Source organism: Protomyctophum parallelum, assembly GCF_964188405.1.
Source record: "Protomyctophum parallelum genome assembly, chromosome: 7".
Classification (NCBI taxonomy): domain Eukaryota; kingdom Metazoa; phylum Chordata; class Actinopteri; order Myctophiformes; family Myctophidae; genus Protomyctophum; species Protomyctophum parallelum.
In genome coordinates, this window is record NC_139705.1 from 5,508,924 (window position 1) to 5,536,753 (window position 27,830).

General features: G+C 43.7%; 1 protein-coding gene and 1 long non-coding RNA gene across 2 annotated transcripts in view; both read left to right on the forward strand.

The window, feature by feature from the left end:
- The first annotated feature begins 481 nt into the window (after positions 1-481).
- LOC310862427 lies at positions 482-7,093 on the forward strand. The gene is made up of 3 exons (XR_014569568.1): positions 482-571; positions 6,083-6,234; positions 7,029-7,093. It is a non-coding gene; the product is annotated as an uncharacterized lncRNA (long non-coding RNA).
- A 15,740-nt stretch (positions 7,094-22,833) lies between these two features.
- LOC310861435 (protein NLRC3-like) overlaps positions 22,834-27,830 on the forward strand; it is a gene marked incomplete at its 3' end in the record, with an annotated part of 28,398 nt that continues 23,401 nt past the window's right edge. The window contains exons 1-2 of the mRNA XM_083768865.1: positions 22,834-22,937; positions 23,202-25,134. Of these exons, the coding sequence (XP_083624991.1) occupies positions 23,264-25,134 (1,871 nt within the window). The 5' untranslated portion in view covers positions 22,834-22,937; positions 23,202-23,263. The remainder of the gene's footprint in view (positions 22,938-23,201; positions 25,135-27,830) is intronic.

Below are 27,830 nucleotides of genomic sequence, written 5' to 3' on the forward strand. Positions count from 1 at the left end.
CATTGCTTAAAATACTCAAAATATACAGTATATGGCAAAATAAATAACATTAAGGCATTAGGATTAATTGTTTCAAAATCAATTCTATTTATTTACCTTTTCAGTTACCCCACATTGCAAAGAAGAGATAGGTGATTGAATGGTATGGTGAGTTGAGTGAATGGTTCCATGTCTAGTTCCAACTCCAGTAAATGTCCATTATTACAAAACCCTAAAGTTTAGGGCCTAAACCACATCATCATCACTCATGCTTATCGTTCTTTACTTCATGCACACACCCACGTCACACACACACACACACACACACACACACACACACACACACACACACAGACACACACACACACACACACACACACACACACACACACACACACACACACACACACACACACACACACACACACACACACACACACACACACACACACATTGTTTGGTCTCTAGACACTCCCTACTTTGTGTGTTAAAACAGTTGACCATTTTGACACAACAACAACAACACAGAGAGAACTGAACACCATGCACTCCATTTTGCCACATTGGATCCAAGCCTAAAGATTAATATCGGGTAGGTGTTTTTAATCACTTTACTGGAACTAATGTCTCTAGTCTGTTTTAGGGGGCATTCCAACAGGTAGCTAAATATGTATTTTTTCCACAAACCCCACAAAGGATCTACCGAATGTGAAGAGGGGATACTAGGGGAATGCCATATGTGTGTCATAAGCTCAATATGTCAGTTTGTCACCAAACCTTGTCCCCTTCACATTCAGTAGATCCCGTGATCGTTTGTGGCCAGATGTAATTTCCTGGTAATTTCTAGTAGGACTAAATTTAATTAAATCGCAACTTGAATCGTGATGCAAACAGCACAGGGACTGTAATAAATAATACAATACAGGATCAAAAAAGTCATTTCAGTAATTTGCTACTGAATTGAAAAGAGGAAAAGAAAATGAAAAGAGAAAGAAAATACTGGATTTGTCTGGATTTGTCTGGAATATAATGTTTGAAAACTTGTTAAAAATGGTACGGTGAACCTAGCATGGTGATTGAATGGTATGGTGAATCTATAGGTCATTGAATTATATGGTGAACCTACCATCGTGATTGAATGGTATGGTCAATCTCTAGGTGATTGAATGGTATGGTGAACCTAGCATGGTGATTGAATGGTATGGTCAATCTATAGGTGATTGAATGGTATGGTCAATCTATAGGTGATTGAATGGTATGGTGAATCTATAGGTGATTGAATGGTATGGTCAATCTATAGGTGATTGAATTATATGGTGAACCTACCATGGTGATTGAATGGTATGGTCAATCTATAGGTGATTGAATGGTATGGCCTGGCTGGCCACCACTCCGATGCGTGGTAGTAAACTGTACCCTCTCACTCTCTCTCTCTCTCTCTCTCTCTGGCTCTCTCTCACTCTCTCTCTCTCTCTCTGGCTCTGGCTCTCTCTCTCTCTCTCTCTCTCTCTCTCTCTCTCTCTGGCTCTCTCTCTCTCTCCCACAAACACGCTGTTAAGTTACCGCGACTAAGACTACATTTCTACATAGAAAATTAATTTCGTTCCCGCGCCATGGGCACTACTCATTCAATTCAGGTGATATCACTTTGTATATAATCCTCCCTACTATAGAGTGCACTGACCATATTATAAGGTGTTCCTTATATGTCCCCAGTTAACCCCTGGGGTAAAAAAAACTTTAGATCCAGCCTTCATCCAATCCTTGGTGCACGTGCTGTAGAGCGTGCACATGTGCAAAATCAATGTGTTATATTGATTTTGGCAACACAAAATCTTTATATGTCATAAATACATATACCTAACATCTGAAACAATACTACTGGTGCCTTAGTTTATGTGAATCTAGATCATGAAATGTAGCAAAAAAAACGCTTCAACTAACGTTATTGGCACCCAGCACAGTGAAACATATACACATTGTAAATTTAGCCAAAAGGTTATGTTTCATACATTCAAAATTTCACAACCTACTGTGTAATGATAGGTAAAAAAGAAAAGCAGCGCACCTTGGCCCAAAATGGCTGATGGTCTTTCAAAATGTTACCACCCCCCCCTAAATTGGAATAATACAAAAAATGTACAAGACTAAAAATAAATGCAATAAAGGTCAGAATTAACATATTGTTTGCAACATTTATTAAAGTACCACAAACTGTCACAGCATCTGACATTTCAGCAATAGTCCCGGGCCTTACGGATATTTCCATGCCAATCAATATTAAAGGGACAACATTTGGCCCGGATGTAGCCCAGGGCATGCTCTAATGATTAAGCTAGGGCGCCCGAGCCTGTGACCTAAAACAGTTTTGGCTGTAACATTTGAACCAGATGAGCTATAAATGCGGTGTCTATTTAATTCGTTATTTGACCATTACAAACATGTTGGAATACTTATCATTACAATGGGGTGTGTCTGGTACACTAATTTGCATTTCCAAGATGGTGGCTATGTTAAAACGAGTTATAACTTAACTTTTGACACTTTCAGTCAAGTCGATGCATGTATTTTAATTAGAAACACATTGGAATGTTCCAATTCATGATTAAAACTATCTAGAACACTCAGGTTTGCCATTATGGTGTACAGCTTCATCGCTGTATGCACCTAAACCATCCACTCCATGTGAGCTCCCCACGACGGAGCCCGCGTCTTCCTCACCAGCCATTTGCAGCATCTTGTTGCATACGCTAAAATATCTGAGCATTCGAGAAGAACACATCATCAGTGCATCAGAGTAGTCAGAAACGAGTCTCATGGTCGCAGCTTACGTATTTCCTGTAGGCGGACTCGACATAGCTGCAGGGTTTAAACCCTCACCAGGCACACCTCTTCTACTACAGTGAACGGTAGAGTGACTGATGTCATTCTGCCTCAAGTCAAACGTTACTCTTTTACCTGCTTTTTACTAACACTAACATTACAAAGATGCCCAGAACATTGAGATGAACCTGTTTAGTTTATGGCTGCTCGAACAGCAATGGCAACATTCCAAAAAAAACGGAATATCCACCGTGGGGTCTGAGACCAGAGCCATTGAGTAATGGTTGAGACGAAGCAGTGAAAGGTCATACTAAGCATTTAAAGTAGCATTTAAATGACTCAATGGCTCTGGTCTCAGACCCGCGGTGGATATTTCGACATTCCGTTTGTTTTGTTTTTTGGAATGTTGCCACTACTGCTGGAGAATAAACTAAACAGGTTCATCTCGATGTAAGCTGCGACCATGAGACCCGTTTCTGAATTCGCCCCAGGGTGTCAAGGTGTATGAATGCCTTGTTTAGCATGTAGAATAGATGACATCATCAAACATCAAACCCAATGTCCACCTGGTATGCAAACTGAAGGGGGCCAATGTAGTCACTCACCATCGGTGAGTGACGATTTTATACATGTGGTGGGGAGCTCAGAGTGGAAAGTAGGCTTTCTAATAACACAAGCCACCTTTGTATTGGTGAGTATAGGTAAAACATATTTATATTTCCGCAACAGAAGAGAGGCTGGTCTGCATTTCATGCGAGCGCAGGAAGACAACAGTCCCATAGCTCTAATGAAGTCATTAGACTAGATCTATACTATTACTATACTATACTATACTATACTATACTATACTATACTATACTATACTATACTATACTGTTACGCCAACACCTATGTATGGGCGATTGGGCGTACATACTGTAGGTGGTTCTGGACAACTACCTATCCAATCAACTCGACATTGGACATGCGCACATGCCGAGTTTAAAGTTGGTCGATTTTCGAGATACGTCTACTAGATGGACCTGTATGCACGTACAGAGATGTTGTGCATTCATTTTTTAATACTCCTATCTGTATCAATAGGAAGGTGTATATTAGAGTGTTCTAGATAGATGTAATCATACATCAGAGCATTTCAATGTGTTTAAAATAGACACCCCGTTTGTCAAAAATGTCAAAAGTTCACTCGTTTTCACGTAGCCATAGGGTTCCAGACACACCCAATCATAATGATAAACAACTCTGGGGGGCTCTCCCCCTCCCCCCCTCTCTCTCCCCACCGGCCCCCCCCCCTCTCTCTCTCTCTCCCCCTCCCCCCCTCTCTCCCGCCCCCCCCCCCTCTCCCTCTCTCTCTCTCTCTCTCTCTCTCCCCCTCCCCCCTCTCTCCCGCCCCCCCCTCTCTCTCTCCCTTCCTCCCCCCCTCTCTCCCCCCCCCTCTCTCTCTCTCTCCCTTCCTCCCCCCTCTCTCCCCCCTCTCTCTCTCTCTCTCTCCCTTCCTCCCCCCCTCTCTCCCCCCTCTCTCTCTCTCTCTCTCCCTCCCCCCCTCTCTCTCCCTCCCCCCTCTCTCTCTCCCTTCCTCCCCCCCCTCTCTATCCACCCCCCCCCTCTCTCTCTCTCTCCCTCCCCCCTCTCTCTCTCCCTCCTCCCCCTCTCTCTCTCTCTCTCTCTCTCTCTCTCCCTCCCTCCCCCTCTCTCTCTCCCTCCCCCCTCTCTCTCTCTCTCTCTCCCTTCCTCCCCCCCTCCCTCTCTCTCCCTCCCCCCCCTCTCTCTCTCTCTCTCTCTCTCTCTCTCCCTCCCTCCCCTCTCTCTCTCTCTCTCTCTCTCTCCCTTCCTCCCCCCTCTCTCCCCCCTCTCTCTCTCTCTCCCTTCCTCCCCCCCTCTCTCTCTCTCTCTCCCTCCCCCCCCCTCTCTCTCCCTCCCCCCTCTCTCTCTCCCTTCCTCCCCCCCCTCTCTCTCTCTCTCTCTCTCTCCCTCCCCCTCTCTCTCTCCCTCCCCCTCTCTCTCTCCCTCCCCCCCCCCCTCTCTCTCTCTCTCTCTCCCTCTCTCTCTCTCCCTCCCTCCCCTCTCTCTCTCTCTCATTTCTCACATTGCTTAAAGGAGCCTTCAGTGATTTTGGTGATTTAGAAAAAAACCTGGTCCACCCAGGTAATATGATGTGCACAGTGCACATGTGCACGCTCTACAGTGGGGGGACGTGCAACAGGCCAACAGCACCAAGGATTGGATGAAGGCTGGATCTAAAGTTTTTTTTACCCCAGGGGTTAACTGGGGACATATAAGGAACACCTTATATGGTCAGTGCACTCTATAGTAGGGAGGATTATATACAAAGTGATATCACCTTTATGACAATATATTTTTTACATTCTTTTTTAAGTTTTTGGACAAAGCTGCTGTCCTAGTGCCCTGTATCTGTGTACTCACACACACACACACACACACACACACACACACACACACACACACACACACACACACACACACACACACACACACAGCGGTGGAGTTATGTTACAACCGGTTTCCATGTGAAATGTTGTCACATGACATCTTTTGTGCATCACCTCACAACTATGGTGATGCATGCCTCAGTGACAGACAGCGCCTGTGCGTGAGTGCGCGTGTGCGTGCGCGCATGCGTGAGTGAGTACTTTCCCCAGAAGGCAAGACTCAACTCATGTCAAATGAATTCAAATGAGATTTACTGTCATGAGAAAACATACGTTTGTGTCTGTCTCTGATTGGCTTACGCTGAAATCTTACCCTAGAACCAAATTACCTAAATCTCAGCCACTCCATCACTCCACAGATTGAACTCTGCTAATAAACAAACCGCAACGATTTACATTCAGACACTGACATTATGTGATTGTCTACAGTGTATTTCCTGTGGAAATATATGTGACAATCGTGTAGAGTCTACACGATTGTCACATATTTCCACAGGTCACCAATTCCACCGTAACACCACCATGCTGGCTTGAGCCAGTGTGAGTCAGGGAGTGGCCGAGATTTTGCAAACAGCAAACATTTCCTCTCTTTTTTTTAAGATTAGTTTTTGGCTTTTGTGCCTTTGTTGATAGTTACAGTGAAGACAGACAGGAAAGAGGGAGAGAGAGAGAAGGGGAGAGACATGCAGCAAAGGTCGTCATGAACGGGACTCGAACAAGCGACGAGCTGACTTGACAATAAGAGCCTATTATGTGGCATTATGTGGCATGCGCCTGGACTAGGCCAGCATTGACTGTTTCCTGGTGTATTGTGACTGTAATCTTGACAGGTTTCCTGAAGACCAAAGATGAGTCGGTGTGAGGAGAGAGAGGAGGAGGGAGCTGACAAACATCACATCCACAGAGCAGAGCCTCCATCTGTGTCTATGAAGAGTCATGAACCTCCTGACTTCAGTAATGAACCTGGACCTCCAGATACAACGTATGTGAATCCTCCTATACAATTCAAGGTTCAATGCTGTACTTTATTCTTCCATCTTGTGTACACTACAGGTAGGTACATAAGAGTAAAACTTGGCTTCCTTCAGACAATGCAGCAGCATTATATACACAACACTATAATACAACTATGTGATCTCATGCTAAGTTACATGAATGACAAAAACAAGACATAACTTCTAATAATGTTGTATCAATCCTGTTCAAAGTTAATCTACAGATTGTAAGTTACTGTGTGTGCAGTTTGTGAATGAAGTGGTACAAATCAGTGTGGTGTTCAGTAGACAGGCTGGCTGCTTGTGTGCATGTATAGTATGTGAGCAGTAATATGTACAGTATGTGTACAGTATGCAACAAGCCATGTTTAAACTATCACCCGTTATTGTATTGTATATTTAGTAAGTATTGTACAGTGACATCTAAAGTCTCTGTAATGTTTATATTGTACTATTACTATAAAACTAAAATAAAGGGATTTAAGATCAATCTATATATGGCTCTGCCTCCTACTGACTGCCTAGTCATAATCTGGTGTACTTGTGCCCCCTCTTGGCCAGGCCCTGTAACTACAGTATTTTACATGCCTAGTAAAACCACAACATGACAATTTATATATTGTTTTTTTGCAATTTTAGTTTTCTTTTCGCTGCAATGTTGTGAGAGGAAACTAAAAGATGTTACCCTTGTATAAATAAAATGAAATGTAACAATAATACAAATTAAAAAAAGAATTGACAATGTCATTCACACAAACAAATTACAATGTTATGATTCCAGAAGTCTGTACCACAGAGCAGAGTCTCCAACACCCAGCTACATGTCTATGAAGAGTGACACGTCTAAAGAACTTCATGACTTCAGTAATGAACCTGGACCTCCACACACACAGTATGTGAATCCTCCTGTACAATATACACACTATAACACTATACAATATACACATAACACACTATAACACTATACAATATACACACTATGGTCCTCTCCTCATTCACAAAGGAGAAATACGCCACAGTGTAACTGATGCGTAAACAGATGCGTAATGATATCGTATTTATCCGTCCGATCAAGCTGCGATTTGCTCCCGTGTTATTCAGGGAACCTGCATGGTGTAATCACTTCATTTGTGTGGATCGCTGAGTGTATCCTTTCCGCATTTTTCCCAAGCGATTCGCCTGGTGTCGCCTGGTTAGTTGGAACATCCACGCCCATTCTACACCATATAAGGCAACAGGAAATCTCAAAATCAGTCATCATAGCCTGCACAGAGGATTCCCAAACTTTACATTATATACAACAGCCGCGATGAGCTTGTAGAGCAGTTCATTTTGACAGGAGGGTCTCTGCACGGACAGATCTTCAAGCAAACAGCGCGAGTTGTATATAATTATAAACTAAACTTGCCAACATGGCACGCATTGCTTCACTCCTTGTTAAATGTCAGAACGTTAATAAGTTAACTGATTTTAGTTACTTTAACATAATGAGAAAGAAGTTAATTTGTATTGTTCAGCACACGACCAAATGCTATATTACAACTCGGCAATGATAAAAGCCCTTACTGATGAATGCACTGCAGGGTTAAAAAAAAAAAAAACAATTGCACACTCGCCTGCAGAAGTAAAATAGATATCCGATTTTTTTATCAGAGCTGCATTGATTCGTGGGGGGAATAGATTAATATCATCTCACTGTCATCTGTCTGAATGCCATGTGGAGAATGGATTTGTTCTGATCATGGACATGTAGGCATAGGCTATAGCTATTTAAATGTTCAACCATATATGGCGGGTAGCCGATATCCTCTTTGTCAGATCCTCTTTGTCAGCGCTAAGTGCAGGTTCATTGCATGATGTCGTCATTAAAATGATTTGCGGGACATTTGTCACCAAACTTGATTGATGTAGTAGCCTACAGCCTACACAGCTACAGTTGCCCATATTATAATGAAGGTGAGCTGGCTTAAAACTATGACTGGCCCGTCTGGCCGAATTGCACACGCTGATGCAATAATGTGGCAGCATGCTTCTGCCCCCCCCCCCCCCCCCCCCCCCCACACACACACACACACACACACACACACACACCGACAGTCAGACTGACTCAAAGGAGCTCCATAACAAAACAATTTAAATAGGCCTACTGCAGGCATTACTACACTAAACAACGTTGGATCCGTACAGTGCAGAATGCAGATAAGTGTATGTTCTTATTATAATTGTGAGTTTGTTTTTTAACCTGCAGCGCGAGTCAGCGAGAGCCGATCTACAAGCTCACAACGTGTTGCACTGCGAGTAGAAAGCTGTCAAGTGAGCAGCGCAATCGCGCATGCTAGAAATATCCTAATAAATAAAGAAAAAGGTGTCAGGCTTGCAGGGGCAGTTTCTGTATGGGACTCTAGGCTAACCTGCCTCTAGAATGCATGCATATAGGCATACAAGTGCATACAAGTGCACTCTGCTTTTATATATAGGCTATCATTTTTTTATGTGCTGACCAATGTTGGGGACACATGCCTATTATTTTATCTGAGATTTGGGAACGATTTATTGATTAAGCTTGAAGACTAAAGCCTTCTGAATAAATATACGCAAGTGCATGCCTTCTACGCCATAGTGAGAGGTGGCGGAGCAATTTGCAGAGTTTCCGACCAACCAACGTCACCGTCAAGTTCACGGAGATATCCATGAATTCCGAATTAATGTGGGAATCCACGTAAATGCCTGTCCGCTCACGTTAAGCTCACGTTACGTAACGTTATGAGCGTAAACGCCTTTGTGAATGAGGACGTATAACACTATACAATATACACACTGGTCCTCATTCACAACGGCGTTCATGCTAATATCGTGAGCGGAGCGTGAGCGGACAGGCATTTACGTGGATTCCCATTTCGTGGGAACTCATGGCCATCTCTGTGAACTTGACGGTGACGTTGGTTGGACGGAAACTCTGCTGATATCCGCGTCAGCTCCAGTGTGGTGTAAAGGGCATACGGCCTGCGTATATTTATTCAGAAGGCTTTAGTCTTCATGCTGAATCAATAAAAAGTTCCCAAATCTCAGATAAAATATGTAGGCATGTGTCCCCAACATTGGTCAGCACATAAAAAACGATAGCCTATACAAAAGCCAAGTATCACTTATATATCTGTCATGCATTATACAGTATGCCTACTGTATATGCATACATTCTAGAGGCATTGGTCAATGAAGTTAGCCTAGAGTCCCATACAGAAACTGCCCCCGCAAGCCTGAGCCTTTTTATTTATTTATTAGGATATATATATGCGGCTCACGATCTCAGCAGCCTTCTAGCCTACTCGCAGTGCAACGCGTTGTGAGCTTGTGGATCGGCTGCATGTTAAGAAACAAACTCACAATTAGGCTATAATAAGAACATGCACTTATATCTGCATTGTACAAATCTCACGTTGTTTAGTGTATAGTAATGACTGCAGTAGGCCTATTTATAATAATGTATATTGGTCACATGCGGACGCCCCAGTGGCACACAGAATATATCCAACTCTTACCTTGATCAGGCTTGATGTTGGATCGGATGAAATATAGTCCAAAAACGGATTAATCCCACAAGAAAAGAAATAAAGAAAAAAAGAGCCAAAACCGCATGGTCCGGTGGATTAAATATGTCCTGTGTTTCCAAATCAGACAGTGCAGGGCAGGGAATCAATCACCCCAGTAATCAATAAATCAAATAGGCCAAAGGAAAATTATCAGATTTTATAACCCTGCAGTGCATGGCAATTCATCAGTAAGGGCTTTTATCATTGGCGAGTTTTAATATAGCATTTGGTCGTGTGGTGAACTGTACAAATTAACTTCTTTCTCATTATGTGAAACAGTAACTGTAACATCAGTTAACTTATTAATGTAATTTATTAACTTATTTACAAGGATTGAAGCAATGCGTGCCAAGTTGGCAAGTTTTGTTTATAATTATATAGGCCTACATGTAACTCGCGCTGTTTGCTTGAAGATCTGTCCGTGCAGAGACCCGCCTGTCAAAATTAACTGCTCTACAAGCTCATCGTGGTTCACTGTTGTATAACTTGATCTGTGCAGGCTATGATGACGTATTTTGATATTTCCTGTTGCCTTATATGGTGTGGAATGGGCGTGGATGTTCACGTATAGGATAGAAAATATCCCAAGGATCACATAGGATCATATATCCAATCGACAGTGGTAAGTTTAGTTATATATATATAATAAGGACGGATCATCATAAGTCTCTGAACGGATATACAATATTATATTAATATTATATTAATCATCACTTCATTTGTGCGGATCGCCGGGTGTACCCTTTCCGTATTTTTCCCAAGCGATTCGCCTGGTTTAATGAACATCTATAACATACGACGAATTAGACCGTTCCTCACCCGTTCCTCAGTCTTGTCAAAACTCGACTATTGTAACTCCCTCCTTACTGGCCTACCAGCATGTGCACTTAAGCCTCTCCAACTGATCCAAAATGCCGCAGCTCACTTAGTCTTCAACCAGCCAAAAGTCTCACATGTCTCCCGCCTGCTCCGTTCCCTCCACTGGCTCCCGGTCACTGCCCGCACAGAATACAAAACTCTGATGCTGGCATTCAAAGCAACCAAAGGTATGGCTCCCCCATATCTTGCAAGTATGATTGAACCCTACAAACCCTCCCGCGCATTCAGATCAGCCAACACAGGGAAGCTGGAAGTACCCTCACTAAAAACGCCGGGACAACGCTCCACACGTCCCAAACTCTTCTCCCTTCTGGCTCCAAAACTGTGGAATGCACTTCCCATTGCAGTCAGAACTGCAGAATCACTCCCAATCTTCCGCCGTAGTCTGAAAACCCACCTTTTCAGACTCCATCATGGCCCATAGCACTTACCCTACCCCCTTAGATAGCATTTCTGTAGACTTAGATAGCATTTGATACAGACTTATAGCATGTAGACAGCACTATAATTGCATTGTATGTAGTCATATCACGTCATAGTACATATGTATAGCATAGTATAGTATATGTATAGTTTATATGTATATTTTCATTATATAGATATTCCACTGTTACTTTCTTAGCTTACGCATGTTTCATGATAAATGCTTTTTATGTGATGCATTCCCATGCTTTTTTGTTCTTGCCTAATGTAAATCGCTCTGGATTAAATGCTAAATGCCTAAATTGTAAATTGAACATCCATGCCCATTCCACACCATATAAGACAATAGGAAATATCGAAATACGTCAAGTGAACGCGGTGCTCCGCGATGCATGAGCTTGTAGAACAGTTAATTTTGACAGCAATGTCAACGGACGTTATAAAGTATAGGCTACTCTCAAATCCAACTCGTTAATCTATTGATTTAAGTTCAAGCTCAAGGCTATAGCCTATAGGCCTACTTGGCAAATACCTATAAGGTCTGAGGACGACCTAGAGAAAGCCATTTCTATTGAACAATTGCACACTCGCCTGCAGAGGTAAAATAGATATCCGATTTTTTTATCAGAGCTGCATTGATTAATGCGGGGAAGTCCGTCTTTTAGATTGATCTCACTGTCATCTGTCTGAATGCAGAATGGATGTGTTCTGATTATGGACACCTATAGGCCTATATATATATATATATATATATATATATCAGATTTAAGTGCAGGTTCATTTCATATGACGTCGTCATATTAAAATGATTCGTGGGACATTTGGCACCAAACTTGATTGATCTCATGATGAGATCAACGTAGTAGCCTACAGCCTGCCCTACACAGTTGCCCTTGCCCATATTATAATTAATTAAGGTGATCTGGCTTAAAACTATGACTGGCCGAATTGCACTGATGCCATAATGTGGACTTCTATTTTTTATAGGGCTAATTAGCCCTAGTGATTGCTGTCTGTCTGTCAGACCGGCATGTCTGTGAACCGAGGGCTCGAAATTAACTTTTCTTGGTAGCACCAGTGCTCCCAAATTAAAAAGTTAGTAGCACTAGCCAAAAATTAGGAGCACCTACCCAAAAAGTAAGGAGCACAGACAATATATATCACGCAATACATTGTATTAATAAAACAGTATTACTCAGTAGACCAATTTACACTTGTAAACATCTCCATTTCAGTGCATTAGTCACGTGCATACCTAACCGTGGCATTAAGACATTGCATTTCTGAGCACTGAGCACTGCAGAGTTCATCACATGCCGGGTTAAGGCTTAACAATAAAATATGAAACTTATTTATTCAGACCATGGAGAAAGCCTAGTTTTTCTTTTTTAACACATTGCACTTAAAATGAATTTGTATGCCAACTTTGTATGCCAATTTATTCAGTCCACCATAAACATTTTCCCTTCCCTTTTTTGCTAAACAGCTTGTCCCCGCAGGTCTCAATATTTGCTATTGAGAATGAAAGAAATTAGATCAAATGTCCACCAAATATGACATATGATGATATATAATGATAAGAGCACCTCAGTTCACATGGGTGTGATTTTTAACTCATGCATTGTCCTGGGGCCAGGATTAAAAATGTGGTCTCCTGACTCTCAGTCCCTCCCTCTCTCTTCACGGACACCGAAGCATCAAAGCTCTCCTGAGGAGGACCCTCTACAATTGCTCAATTCAACAGACCCATTCAGGATTCTAAAAACGCCTTCTCAATCCTGACCTAAGTTTTAAGTGTTTAGAGAGGCACTTGTCTTTATCTCCTTGGGCAAATCATTCCATTGCACCGTTTGTACTACATGGAATACAAGCAACTGTTATGCTAATTACTGTCTGTTATTTACTTAGTATTATTTATAGTAGTATTGTTCACTGTCTCTGTTGTTTATGTATTGTTATTTCTGTCTGTATGATTCCAGAAGTGTCCACCACAGAGCAGAGTCTCCAACTCCCAGCCTTCTGTCTGTGAAGAGTGACAAGTCTAGAGGAAATCCTCCTGACTTCAGTAACGAACCTGGACCTCCTGATTCACAGTATGTCAACCCTCCTATAAATATATACAACACTATAACACTGTAACACTATACAATAAACACTATAACATATTTTATAGTGCGGGTGAGAAGGCGGGCAGCTGTGTTCTGCACTAGCTGTAAACGCCTGAGTGATGCCTGGTCGATGCCAATATACAAAGAGTTGCAATAATCTATTCTTGATAAAATCAAAGCATGGATAAGCATTTCCAGCTGTTTTTAGGGGGAGGCAGGATTTGACCGTGGCGATGATTGGAAGAAGAGAGTTTTAATGACGGAGCTGATTTGTTTATTAAGTTTAAAATCTTTATCAAAAATAAAACCAAGAGGGGGGACAGTGGCACAGTCGGTAGTGTTGTCGCCTCACAGCTAGAAGATCTTGGGTTCGATTCCCGCTGTGGGCGCTGGGGGCGCGTTCTCTCCTCTGCGTCATCAGTGCCCATACCCGAGGGGGGGGTTGGCGAAAGGGCCTTTCTGTGTGGAGTTTGTATGTTCTCCCCGTTTCCCCTAGGGTAGGTACCCTCACATGTTCTCCCCGTGTCCCCTAGGGTAGGTACCCTCACATGTTCTCCCCGTGTCCCCTAGGGTAGGTACCCTCACATGTTCTCCCCGTGTCCCCTAGGGTACGTACCCTCACATGTTCTCCCCGTGTCCCCTAGGGTAGGTACCCTCACGTGTTCACCCCGTGTCCCCTAGGGTAGGTACCCTCACGTGTTCTCCCCGTGTCCCCTAGGGCAGGTACCCTCACAAAAACATGCAGTAATCCTGGTCGGAATTTGTTAAGGAGATAACTGTTACAATTGTTTAATTCAACAGACCCATTCAGGATTCTAAAAACGCCTTTTCAATCCTGACCTAAATTTTAAGTGTTTAGAGAGGCACTTGTCTTTATCTCATTGGGCAAATCATTCCATTGCACCGTTTGTACTACATGGAATACAAGCTACTGTTATGCTAATTACTGTCTGTTATTTACTTAGTATGTTTTCAAGTAGTATTATTCACTGTCTCTGTTGTTTATGTATTGTTATTTCTGTTTGTATGATTCCAGAAGTGTCCACCACAGAGCAGAGTCTCCAACTCCCAGCCTTCTGTCTGTGAAGAGTGACAGGTCTAGAGGAAATCCTCCTGACTTCAGTAACGAACCTGGACCTCCTGATTCACAGTATGTCAACCCTCCTATAAATATATACAACACTATAACACTGTAACACTATACGATATACACTATAACACTATACAATATACACTATAACATAAAGGGAGTCTACCAACGCGCCTCAAGCCTGAAACGGCTGATCCGGTGCTTCACAGGTGCAAGGACATCATGAGTTGCATAAGGAGAAGAGACTGGAGCAGCACGGACATTTAGAGCCTTTTATTTAGGTGCTGAGTATACAAACGACTAACGTTTCGACCTTGCGGTCTTCATCAGAGTCATGACTCTGATGAAGACCGCAACGTTAGTCGTTTGTATACTCAGCACCTAAATAAAAGGCTCTAAATGTCCGTGCTGCTCCAGGGTCTTCTCCTTATGCAATACACTATAACATATTTTATACTGATGGTGAGATGGCGGGCAGCTGTGTTCTGCACTAGCTGTAAACGCCTGAGTGATGCCTGGTCGATGCCAATATACAAAGAGTTGCAATAATCTATTCTTGACTAAATCAAAGCATGGATAACCATCTCCAGCTGTTTTTAGGGGGAGGTAGGATTTGACCGTGGCGATGATTGGAATTTGGAAGAAGAGAGTTTTAACGACGGAGCTGATTTGTTTATTAAGTTTAAAATCGTTATCAAAAATAAAACCAAGAGGGGGGACAGTGGCACAGTCGGTAGTGTTGTCGCCTCACAGCTAGAAGATCCTGGGTTCAATTCCAGCTGTGGGCGCTGGGGGCGTGTTCTCTCCTCTGCGTCATCAATGCCCATACCCGAGTCGGGGTTGGCGAAGGGGCCTTTCTGTGTGGAGTTTGTATGTTCTCCCCGTTTCCCCTAGCGTAGGTACCCTAACATGTTCTCCCAGTGTTCTCTAGGGTAGGTACCCTCACATGTTCTCCCCGTGTCCCCTAGGGTAGGTACCCTCACATGTTCTCCCCGTGTCCCCTAGGGTAGGTACCCTCACATGTTCTCCCCGTGTCCCCTAGGGTAGGTACCCTCACATGTTCTCCCCGTGTCCCCTAGGGTAGGTACCCTCACATGTTCTCCCCATGTCCCCTAGGGTACGTACCCTCACATGTTCTCCCTGTGTCCCCTAGGGTAGGTACCCTCACGTGTTCTACCCGTGTCCCCTAGGGTAGGTACCCTCACGTGTTCTCCCCGTGTCCCCTAGGGCAGGTACCCTCACACAAACATGCAGTAATCCTGGTCGGAATGTGTTAAGGAGATAACTGTTACAATTGTTTAATTCAACAGACCCATTCAGGATTCTAAAAACGCCTTATCAATCCTGACCTAAATTTTAAGTGTTTAGAGAGGCACTTGTCTTTATCTCCTTGGGAAAATCATTACATTGCACCGTTTGTACTACATGGAATACAAGCTACTGTTATGCTAATTACTGTCTGTTATTTACTTAGTATGTTTTCAAGTAGTATTATTCACTGTCTCTGTTGTTTATGTATTGTTATTTCTGTTTGTATGATTCCAGAAGTGTCCACCACAGAGCAGAGTCTCCAACTCCCAGCCTTCTGTCTGTGAAGAGTGACAGGTCTAGAGGAAATCCTCCTGACTTCAGTAACGAACCTGGACCTCCTGATTCACAGTATGTCAACCCTCCTATAAATATATACAACACTATAACACTGTAACACTATACGATATACACTATAACACTATACAATAATATACACTATAACATAAACGCGCCTCAAGCCTGAAACGGCTGATCCGGTGCTTCACAGGTGCAAGGACATCATGAGTTGCATAAGGAGAAGAGACTGGAGCAGTGCTGAGTATACAAACGACTAACGTTTCGACCTTGCGGTCTTCATCAGAGTCATGACTCTGATGAAGACCGCAACGTTATTCGTTTGTATACTCAGCACCTAAATAAAAGGCTCTAAATGTCCGTGCTGCTCCAGGGTCTTCTCCTTATGCAATACACTATAACATATTTTATACTGACGGTGAGATGGCGGGCAGCTGTGTTCTGCACTAGCTGTAAACGCCTGAGTGATGCCTGGTCGATGCCAATATACAAAGAGTTGCAATAATCTATTCTTGATGAAATCAAAGCATGGATAACCATCTCCAGCTGTTTTTAGGGGGAGGTAGGATTTGACCGTGGCGATGATTGGAATTTGGAAGAAGAGAGTTTTAACGACGGAGCTGTATTGTTTATTAAGTTTAAAATCTTTATCAAAAATAAAACCAAGTGGGGGAACAGTGGCACAGTCGGTAGTGTTGTCGCCTCACAGCTAGAAGATCCTGGGTTCCATTCCCGCTGTGGGCGCTGGGGGCGTGTTCTCTCCTCTGCGTCATCAATGCCCATACCCGAGTCGGGGTTGGCGAAGGGGCCTTTCTGTGTGGAGTTTGTATGTTCTCCCCGTTTCCCCTAGGGTTGGTACTCTCACATGTTCTCCCCGTGTCCCCTAGGGTATAGTACCCTCACATGTTCTCCCCGTGTCCCTATAGGGTTGGTACCCTCAAATGTTCTCCCAGTGTCCCCTAAGGTATAGTACCCTTACATGTTCTCCCACTGTCCCTAGGGTAGGTACCCTCACATGTTCTGCCCGTGTCCCCTAGGGTAGGTACCCGCACATGTTCTCCCCGTGTCCCCTAGGGTAGGTACCCTCACATGTTCTCCCCGTGTCCCGTAGGGTAGGTACCCTCACATGTTCTCCCCGTGTCCCTATAGGGTTGGTACCCTCAAATGTTCTCCCAGTGTCCCCTAAGGTATAGTACCCTTACATGTTCTCCCGGTGTCCCCTAGGGTAGGTACCCTCACATGTTCTCCCCGTGTCCCCTATGGGTAGGTAGCCTCACAAAAACTTGCAGTAATCCTGGTTGGAATGTGTTAAGGAGAAAACTGTTACAATTGCTCAATTCAACAGACCCATTGAGGATTCTAAAAACGGCTTCTCAATTCTGACCTAAGTTTTAAGTGTTTTAAGTGTGTTGTCTTTATCTCCTTGGGCAAATCATTCCATTGCACCATTTGTACTACATGGAATACAAGCTACTGTTATGCTAATTACTGTCTGTTATTTACTTAGTATTATTTCTAGTAGCATTATTCACTGTCTCTGTTGTTTATGTATTGTTATTTCTGTTTGTATGATTCCAGAAGTGTCCACCACAGAGCAGAGTCTCCAACTCCCAGCCTTCTGTCTGTGAAGAGTGACAGGTCTAGAGGAAATCCTCCTGACTTCAGTAACGAACCTGGACCTCCTGATTCACAGTATGTCAACCCTCCTATAAATATATACAACACTATAACACTGTAACACTATACGATATACACTATAACACTATACAATATACACTATAACATAAAGGGAGTCTACCAACGCACCTCAAGCCTGAAACGGCTGATCCGGTGCTTCACAGGTGCAAGGACATCATGAGTTGCATAAGGAGAAGAGACTGGAGCAGCACGGACATTTAGAGCCTTTTATTTAGGTGCTGAGTATACAAACGACTAACGTTTCGACCTTGCGGTCTTCATCAGAGTCATGACTCTGATGAAGACCGCAACGTTATTCGTTTGTATACTCAGCACCTAAATAAAAGGCTCTAAATGTCCGTGCTGCTCCAGGGTCTTCTCCTTATGCAATACACTATAACATATTTTATACTGATGGTGAGATGGCGGGCAGCTGTGTTCTGCACTAGCTGTAAACGCCTGAGTGATGCCTGGTCGATGCCAATATACAAAGAGTTGCAATAATCTATTCTTGACTAAATCAAAGCATGGATAACCATCTCCAGCTGTTTTTAGGGGGAGGTAGGATTTGACCGTGGCGATGATTGGAATTTGGAAGAAGAGAGTTTTAACGACGGAGCTGATTTGTTTATTAAGTTTAAAATCTTTATCAAAAATAAAACCAAGAGGGGGGACAGTGGCACAGTCGTTAGTGTTGTCGCCTCACAGCTAGAAGATCCTGGGTTCAATTCCAGCTGTGGGCGCTGGGGGCGTGTTCTCTCCTCTGCGTCATCAATGCCCATACCCGAGTCGGGGTTGGCGAAGGGGCCTTTCTGTGTGGAGTTTGTATGTTCTCCCCGTTTCCCCTAGGGTAGGTACCCTAACATGTTCTCCCAGTGTCCTCTAAGGTAGGTACCCTCACATGTTCTCCCCGTGTCCCCTAGGGTAGGTACCCTCACATGTTCTCCCCGTGTCCCCTAGGGTAGGTACCCTCACATGTTCTCCCCATGTCCCCTAGGGTACGTACCCTCACATGTTCTCCCTGTGTCCCCTAGGGTAGGTACCCTCACGTGTTCTACCCGTGTCCCCTAGGGTAGGTACCCTCACGTGTTCTCCCCGTGTCCCCTAGGGCAGGTACCCTCACACAAACATGCAGTAATCCTGGTCGGAATGTGTTAAGGAGATAACTGTTACAATTGTTTAATTCAACAGACCCATTCAGGATTCTAAAAACGCCTTCTCAATCCTGACCTAAATTTTAAGTGTTTAGAGAGGCACTTGTCTTTATCTCCTTGGGCAAATCATTACATTGCACCGTTTGTACTACATGGAATACAAGCTACTGTCATGCTAATTACTGTCTGTTATTTACTTAGTATGTTTTCAAGTAGTATTATTCACTGTCTCTGTTGTTTATGTATTGTTATTTCTGTTTGTATGATTCCAGAAGTGTCCACCACAGAGCAGAGTCTCCAACTCCCAGCCTTCTGTCTGTGAAGAGTGACAGGTCTAGAGGAAATCCTCCTGACTTCAGTAACGAACCTGGACCTCCTGATTCACAGTATGTCAACCCTCCTATAAATATATACAACACTATAACACTGTAACACTATACGATATACACTATAACACTATACAATATACACTATAACATAAAGGGAGTCTACCAACGCGCCTCAAGCCTGAAATGGCTGATCCGGTGCTTCACAGGTGCAAGGACATCATGAGTTGCATAAGGAGAAGAGACTGGAGCAGCACGGACATTTAGAGCCTTTTATTTAGGTGCTGAGTATACAAACGACTAACGTTTCGACCTTGCGGTCTTCATCAGAGTCATGACTCTGATGAAGACCGCAACGTTAGTCGTTTGTATACTCAGCACCTAAATAAAAGGCTCTAAATGTCCGTGCTGCTCCAGGGTCTTCTCCTTATGCAATACACTATAACATATTTTATACTGATGGTGAGATGGCGGGCAGCTGTGTTCTGCACTAGCTGTAAACGCCTGAGTGATGCCTGGTCGATGCCAATATACAAAGAGTTGCAATAATCTATTCTTGATGAAATCAAAGCATGGATAACCATCTCCAGCTGTTTTTAGGGGGAGGTATTATAACATATTTTATACTGGCGGTGAGATGGCGGGCAGCTGTGTTCTGCACTAGCTGTAAACGCCTCAGTGATGCCTGGTCGATGCCAATATACAAAGACTTGCAATAATCTATTCTTGATGAAATCAAAGCATGGATAACCATCTCCAGCTGTTTTTAGGGGAGGTAGGATTTGACCGTGGCGATGATTGGAATTTGGAAGAAGAGAGTTTTAACGACGGAGCTGATTTGTTTATTAAGTTTAAAATCTTTATAAAAAATAAAACCAAGAGGGGGGACAGTGGCACAGTCGGTAGTGTTGTCGCCTCACAGCTAGAAGATCCTGGGTTCGATTCCCGATGTGGGCGCTGGGGGCGTGTTCTCTCCTCTGCGTCATCAATGCCCACACCCGAGTCGGGGTTGGCGAAGGGGCCTTTCTGTGTGGAGTTTGTATGTTCTCCCCGTTTCCCCTAGGGTATAGTACCCTCACATGTTCTCCCCGTGTCCCCTAGGGTTGGTACTCTCACATGTTCTCCCCGTGTCCCCTAGGGTATAGTACCCTCACATGTTCTCCCCGTTTCCCTATAGTACCCTCACATGTTCTCCCCGTGTCCCTATAGGGTTGGTACCCTCAAATGTTCTCCCAGTGTCCCCTAAGGTATAGTACCCTTACATGTTCTCCCGGTGTCCCCTAGGGTAGGTACCCTCACATGTTCTCCCCGTGTCCCCTAGGGTAGGTACCCTCACATGTTCTCCCCGTGTCCCCTAGGGTAGGTACCCTCACATGTTCTCCCCGTGTCCCCTAGGGTAGGTACCCTCACATGTTCTCCCCGTGTCCTCTAGGATAGGTACCCTCACATGTTCTCCCCGTGTCCCCTAGGGTAGGTACCCTCACATGTTCTCCCCGTGTCCCCTAGGGTAGGTACCCTCACATGTTCTCCCCGTGTCCCCTAGGGTAGGTACCCTCACATGGTCTCCCCGTGTCCCCTAGGGTAGGTACCCTCACAAAAACATGCAGTAATCCTGGTCGGAATGTGTTAAAGGTCCAATGCCACGTCCAATGCAATGCCACGCCCCGAAATTAATATGGGTGGTACAGTACATCACGTGGTCTGACTGAAAACAGTTTGAAAGCGTTTGCGATGGGCTACGGCGCTAGCAACAAGTGGCTACTACGTCAGGCTAGCGTTTTTGACGGTACATTTAGCGTCATATTGGCTATAAATGTAATTGAAAAAAACTGTTAGTTAGAATGCAATTGAGGTTGGCGTGGTGTTTTTTAGGGGAACTGCAGCACAAGTGCAAATTTCGGACTCGAGTCCCACCTTCCCCCGGCCACCAACAACCCTGTCTGCCCGCTCTGAGTAGAGCCCTGAGCCCCGCAGCACGACTACTGTTCTCTTCCCTTTCTTTCTTCCCCTCTCAGCCGCAGGCTGACTGTACACCCACTGTAATACCGTAGTTAGTTACCACAATATTGTTCAAGTGAACTATAGTGTGTTTGTTTGTATTCATTGTAATAATCAATATATCGCTATGATGAATTATCGGCCTGGTTGTCCGAGCCGAGTGGGGAGGGGGGCTCTCTTTCTCTTTCTCTCTCTCTCTCTCTCTCTCTCTCTCTCTCTCTATCTCTCTCTCACACACACAGCCCAGTTCACTGCTTGCTGTGTGTGTGCTGTGAACAGCCTGCACTGCAGCATGACCAGAAGACTAGGCTCAGTGCCCCGGCGGTGAGAGGGGGCATCTGAGACGGGCTAGACTACATGCGCGGCGATAAATCATCATAGCGATATTGATTATTACAATGAATAAGCATAAACACACGTACTTGAACAATGTTGTGGTACATAGGATATTTGAAGACTGATATGCATTTTAGCCCGGTGCAGTGCCGCTACTCAACCTGTGAGCAGGGCTCCGCAGCAGGCTGAACTTAGCCGTGGTTGAGGGCATGTCAGCGGGCGAGAGAGAGAGAGCTAGATGGCCGGGGCATGGGACTCGAGTGCGGAATTGCGATTATGCAACAGTTACCCTAAAACAAAAAACACGTCAACTCAATGTCATTGTAACTAAGATTTTCGAGCAAACATTTTTTTTTTTAATGAGACTTTCACCCAGTATGGAGCTAAATGTGACACCAAAATAGTAGCATAAGTTGCTATGCTACTACTGTCACCAAGCCCGGCGAGCCCACATAGAAGTAGATGCGGAAAGTTAATCGGCACTATGACTTCATCATCATGATAGCATTGTTTGATAGCCGTTCTTATCTCCCGAGGGGCGTGACATTGGGCCTTTAAGGAGATAACTGTTACAATCAGGGCTCCAGACTAACCTTTTCACAGGTAGCACTGGTGCCACCTACCTTTTCAGTTGGTAGCGCCACCACAACTTAGGTAGCACCAACTTTTTCTTTGTATGACCTTATCAGCAAGGCTAGCAAAGGTTTTCTTGGCTGAAGCATAAATGCCTTAAATTAAGCACATAACATGGAATATTTCTCACTCACACACATTCTATAGGAAATTATTATAATGAATTAACCTATAGTGCATTTTTCCATATCGTTATTATCATTTGGCTATATGAAACAGAAATGAGACACACCCCTTACCTTCTGCATGGGCATGTTCAACCTAATGGCCACTAAGGATATTTAACACGGAGGTGCCCATGTGCCCACTCTTCTGCATGGGCAATGGGCATGTTCAACCTAATGGCCAATAAGGATATTTAACACTGAGGTACCCACGTGCCCACTCTTCCTGCACCCTTTTGCAATGTGAAATGCCACCGAATTCATAATCCTTGCCCACTTTGCTCGTCTTTTCTTTATATGGAATGAACATGTGAAAGCTGATGTGCTTTTATTGTGAAGGGGAAAGTTTCTAAACGACATATTTCCATGTGCTGAAACTAGCTGCTCACAACGTGTGGTGGACGTGACACGTTGCTATTTTCAGCATGCAACACCACGTAGTACGACGAAGAATATACCAGGTCTCACATGGAATATGTTGACGTGTGTGTGTGTGTGTGTGTGTGTGTGTGTGTGTGTGTGTGTGTGTGTGTGTGTGTGTGTGTGTGTGTGTGTGTGTGTGCGTGCGTGCGTGCGTGCGTGTCTCTGACACTGCAGTCAAACCACACCTGGACTCACCACACCCAGTCAAACAACACCTGGACTGAAGACACCCAGTCAAACAACACCTGGACTGAAGACACCCAGTCAAAACACAGGTGGACAAAGTAAGAATGTGCACTCATTGAAAATTCATGCTAATAAATTGAAATCATAGACTAAATGTTCAAATAATTATTGTCTGTATCAATTATATCCAAGTGCAACAGCTGGACAAAAACAACTGATCTTGTGTTGTTACTTTTGCCTGTTTTTCTGAACAAATTGCATAGTTTCTGGAGGTATTTAATGTATAATGAATGTGTGCTGTATACATGTAAAGTTATAAATTAACCTCAATGTTTAAAACATAAATGTTCTTCTCATTTCAGATGTCAGTATTTTGAACGATTATAAGGACAGTCTGAACAGTTCTGATGAAGCGAAAGACGACATGACGGAAGAGTCTGGAACCTCCGTCACCGGCACCTACTCAGAGCTCTACATCTCAGTGGGAGAGAGTGAAGGGGTTAATCGCCAACATGAGGTGATACAGCTTGAAACAGCTTCCAACATGAAGACCTTCCATGAACCAATCAACTGCTGTAAAATCTTTAAGATCCTCCTCCCTGGCAGAAAGACACCCAGCACAAGTGTTCTGACCGAAGGCATCGCTGGCATTGGAAAAACATTCTCTGTGCGCAAGTTTCTTCTGGACTGGGCAAGAGGTTTGGAGAATCAAGATATAGATCTCGTGGTTCCCTTTTCATTCCGGGAGCTGAACTTGGTCAGAGATAAGCAGTACAGCCTTCTCAACCTGATCCATGATTTTCACCCAACATTAAAGAAGGTCACAGCAGAGCAGCTCGCTGCCTGGAAAGTTTGCTTCATCTTCGATGGCCTCGATGAAGGCAGGTCTCCATTGCACTTCGACAAAAATGAAATCATCTCTGATGTCACAGTGACATCATCGGTGGATGCTCTGGTGACAAACCTCATCAAGAGGAATCTGCTCCCCTCGGCCCTCCTCTGGATAACCACCAGACCTGCAGCAGCCAATCAGATCCCTCCTGCATGTGTTGACATGGTGACAGAAGTGCGAGGGTTCACAGACCCCCAGAAGGAGAAGTACTTCAAGAAGAGATTCAGTGAAGAGAAGCTGGCCGACAGAGTTCTCTCACACTTGAAGACATCGAGGAGCCTCTACATCATGTGTTACATCCCACTCTTCTGTTGGATCATTGCTACCGTTCTGCTGGACATGTTGAGGACACACACCACCATTGGACAGCTGCCCAAGACCCTGACTGAGATGTGCTGCCACTTCCTGATGGTTCTGACAAACAGGAAGAAGCAGAAGTATGATGAGACTCATGATGTCAAAAAGAAAGCAAACGAAAAGGGGACTCAACAGCAACTCACAGAGACTGACAGGGATGTTCTTCTGAACCTGGCCATGCTGGCATTTGGACATCTGGAGAAAAGTAGCATCATGTTCTACCAAGAAGACCTGGAAGAGTGTGGTCTTGATGTGAAAGACGCCTCGCTGTACTCAGGAGTGTGCACGCAGATCTTCAAGAGAGAGGATGTGCTGTTTCAGAAAACGGTCTACAGCTTTGTTCATCTGAGCATCCAGGAGTTTATGGCTGCAGTCTACCTGTACCACTGTTTCACACAGAAGAACATGAAGGTACTGAAGACATTCCTGGAAGATGAAAAATACAGGGGTAAGAGCTCCCTCTCCGACTTCCTGAAAGCTGCTATGGAAAAATCCCTGAAGAGTAAAAATGGCCACCTGGACCTACTTGTTCGGTTCCTTCATGGCCTCTCACTGGAGTCCAACCAAAGTCTGTTAGGAGGCCTGCTGGGTGAGCCAAAGAAAAGTCTGTATGGAGGTCTGCTGGGTCTGTTAGGAGGCCTGCTGGGTGAGCCAAATAAAAGTCTGTATGGAGGTCTGCTGGGTCTGTTAGGAGGTCTGCTGGGTCAGAAAAATAACGAAAAAGAAGAAAGTCCAGAGGAGATCCAGAAAGCCATCCAGAACCTGAAGGAGATGTTAACTCGTGATGATGCCTCTCCTGACAGATGTATCAACATGTTCCACTGTCTGATGGAGATGAACGACCAATCATTACATCAGGAGATCCAACAGTACCTGAAGTCAGAGAACAGAACAGAGAAACTGTCTGAGACCCAGTGTTCAGCTCTGGCCGTCATGCTGCAGATGTCAGAGGAGGTTCTGGAAGAGTTGGACCTGGACAAATACAACACATCAGAGGAGGGGCGAAGGAGACTGATCCCAGCTGTGAGGAACTGCAGAAAGGCTCGGTTAGTAGTCAAGTGAATAGAAACATCCTAGAGTCAATCTGCCATTACAGTTAACACTATAATTATAAATGAAGGTTGGCATAAAAGGTGTCTGCATTTCAAATAGTGATTAGTGCATTGTCTGTATTGTCTGCATTGTTCTGCATTGTTCCACGCCCCTTTTAACACCATAAAATCCGCTTCACTGTGGTGAAAGCACTCAGTAGAACAAGTTGAAAGGTGTCACTCACAGATCTATAAGCGTACATTGCTTTGCATCGCAACACATTGACAGCTTGTAGGTCTGGTTAATTATCAAAGCGAGTCCCTCGATGCGATGTAATATAAAAAACAGCCAAAGCTTTTGAAAGTGGTACAAAGTTGACCTAGAGGGAAAGGCCATGGAGTCACTTAATCTGTAGGGTCCATCCTCCAGGGACCATGTGTGTGATATGATCTGTAGGGTACATCCTCCAGGGACCATGTGTGTGATAATATCTGTAGGGTCCATCCTCCAGGGACCATGTGTGTGATATGATCTGTAGGGTCCATCCTCCAGGGACTATGTGTGTGATATGATCTGTAGGGTCCATCCTCCAGGGACCATGTGTGTGATATGATCTGTAGGGTCCATCCTCCAGGGACCATGTGTGTGATATGATCTGTAGGGTCCATCCTCCAGGGACCATGTGTGTGTCATCATCTGTCTAGCATGAAGGTGCACAACACACATCCTGGCAATAATTTAAAGATAATGTTGTCCTAAGTGTAGTAGCTGGCGAATGCAATTATCAATGCTGTATAATGGCTGAATATTCATGGACAACTTAAGTTATAAGCAACATAGTTTGTCTAAGCTCCAGATTCAATAATGATATTTGAACTGCCACGGTTCTTTTAATTACTCCGTTAAAGGAGCATAAGTTAACAGTTGTTGCTTGTGAAAAGGATCAATATTAATAATATAAGACACTTCTTATATCTGTGCATATGTTTGATGCAACGTTTGGAGCTGCTCATTTCCTTTTCTTGGTTTAACAAAAAAGAAAAGAAAAATGTACCACATTGGATAATTCTTTCATAATTCTTTAACAAGCTCACAATGCTGCGACCTGTTGTGAGGTTGTAGATCGACTATTTTCAGCCAAAATCAGTCATGACGACATCAAGGCCCGCCACAATAAATTTGAGTTGACTAAATCAACTGTAGATTTAGTCGACTAAAACTAGTAAGTAAGTAGCCTTGCCGAGCCATGAGGCCCATAGGGCAGGAGCCTATCTCCTGTTTCTGTAGCGTGAGGCAGCTTGATGTACAAGTACACCCCCTGGACATGACGCTAGTATGTCGCAGGGACTTATACCCCCAATCCAACCCTTGATGCTGAGTGTCAAGCAGGGAGGCACTGGGTCCCACGAGTCTTTGGTATGACCTGGCTAGGGATCGAACCACGACCTCCCAGTCTCAGGGCGGACACTCTAACCACAAGGCCACTGAGCTGGTGTCTAAAACTAGACCAAACACTAAAACATTCCAGGTGACTAAAATGTGACTAAAACTAAATGAAAGCTATTCAAGAGACTATGACAAAAACTAAAATCAAAATGTGCTGCCAAAAACAACACTGGACAGGACTTATAACATTGTGTATGTTATGAAATGTTATAATATTGTAGGTTATGAAATGTTATAATATTGTATGTTATGAAATGTTATAATATTGTATGTTATGAAATGTTATAATATTGTAGGTTATGAAATGTTATAATGTATATTATGAAATGTTATAATATTGTAGGTTATGAAATGTTATAATATTGTAGGTTATGAAATGTTATAATATTGTAGGTTATGCAATATTATAATATAGGGGTAAATTCAAACTAACAGTAAAGCATACAGCTGTGGCCCAGCTTGAGGAGACAGGGAACAGAAATAGAGACTAAATGCTGGTCTCCAGTAGCTTGTTTGTAAAGCTTTTACACCGTTTAGGCAGTAAATATGCAATGTTGTTGGTCAGTCTTCATTTCACTCACTTCAACTTCAACTGCTGGTTGAAGTCTTTGATATCAAAATGTCTATCTTCCTCTGTACAGTCATTCGGTGTTGTCAAGTGGTGATATATCTCTGGATAACTAGATAGGAGATGTTTTAGTTAACTTCAATGACAGTGAACTAGGAATCTTTTTTTTTTATAATCTCTTATTTAATCTGCATTCACAGAATTGTTGGCTGTAAACTCAGAAAGACAGACGTTGAAGTTGTGTCTTCAGCTCTCAGCTCTAATCCTTCCCATTTGAGAGAATTGGACCTCAGTGAAAACGACCTGCAGGACTCAGGACTCTGTGCTTCACTGAAGAGCCCACACTGTAGACTGGAAGTTCTAAAGTAAGATACATTTACCACATTTATTTTGATCACTTCTGTTTTATTATGTACTGTATTATGTGAATATAATATGAATGCTGTGGTGAGAATGTATTAATAAGCTTGATAGTGATCGTGTAATATCCCTTTAAGGCAAATGTATAGGCTACTTCGACATACAACGTGGTTGCGCTCCGAAAATAGCTGATCTACAAGCTCACTGTCTCCAAATGTCTTAATGCTCTGGGATCTATGTTGGTTCTCTGCTCTACATGTAAAGTGTCTTGAGACAACTTGTTGTGAGTCGACACTTTAATAAAATGTAACTGAATTGAATCACAACGCGTCGAGG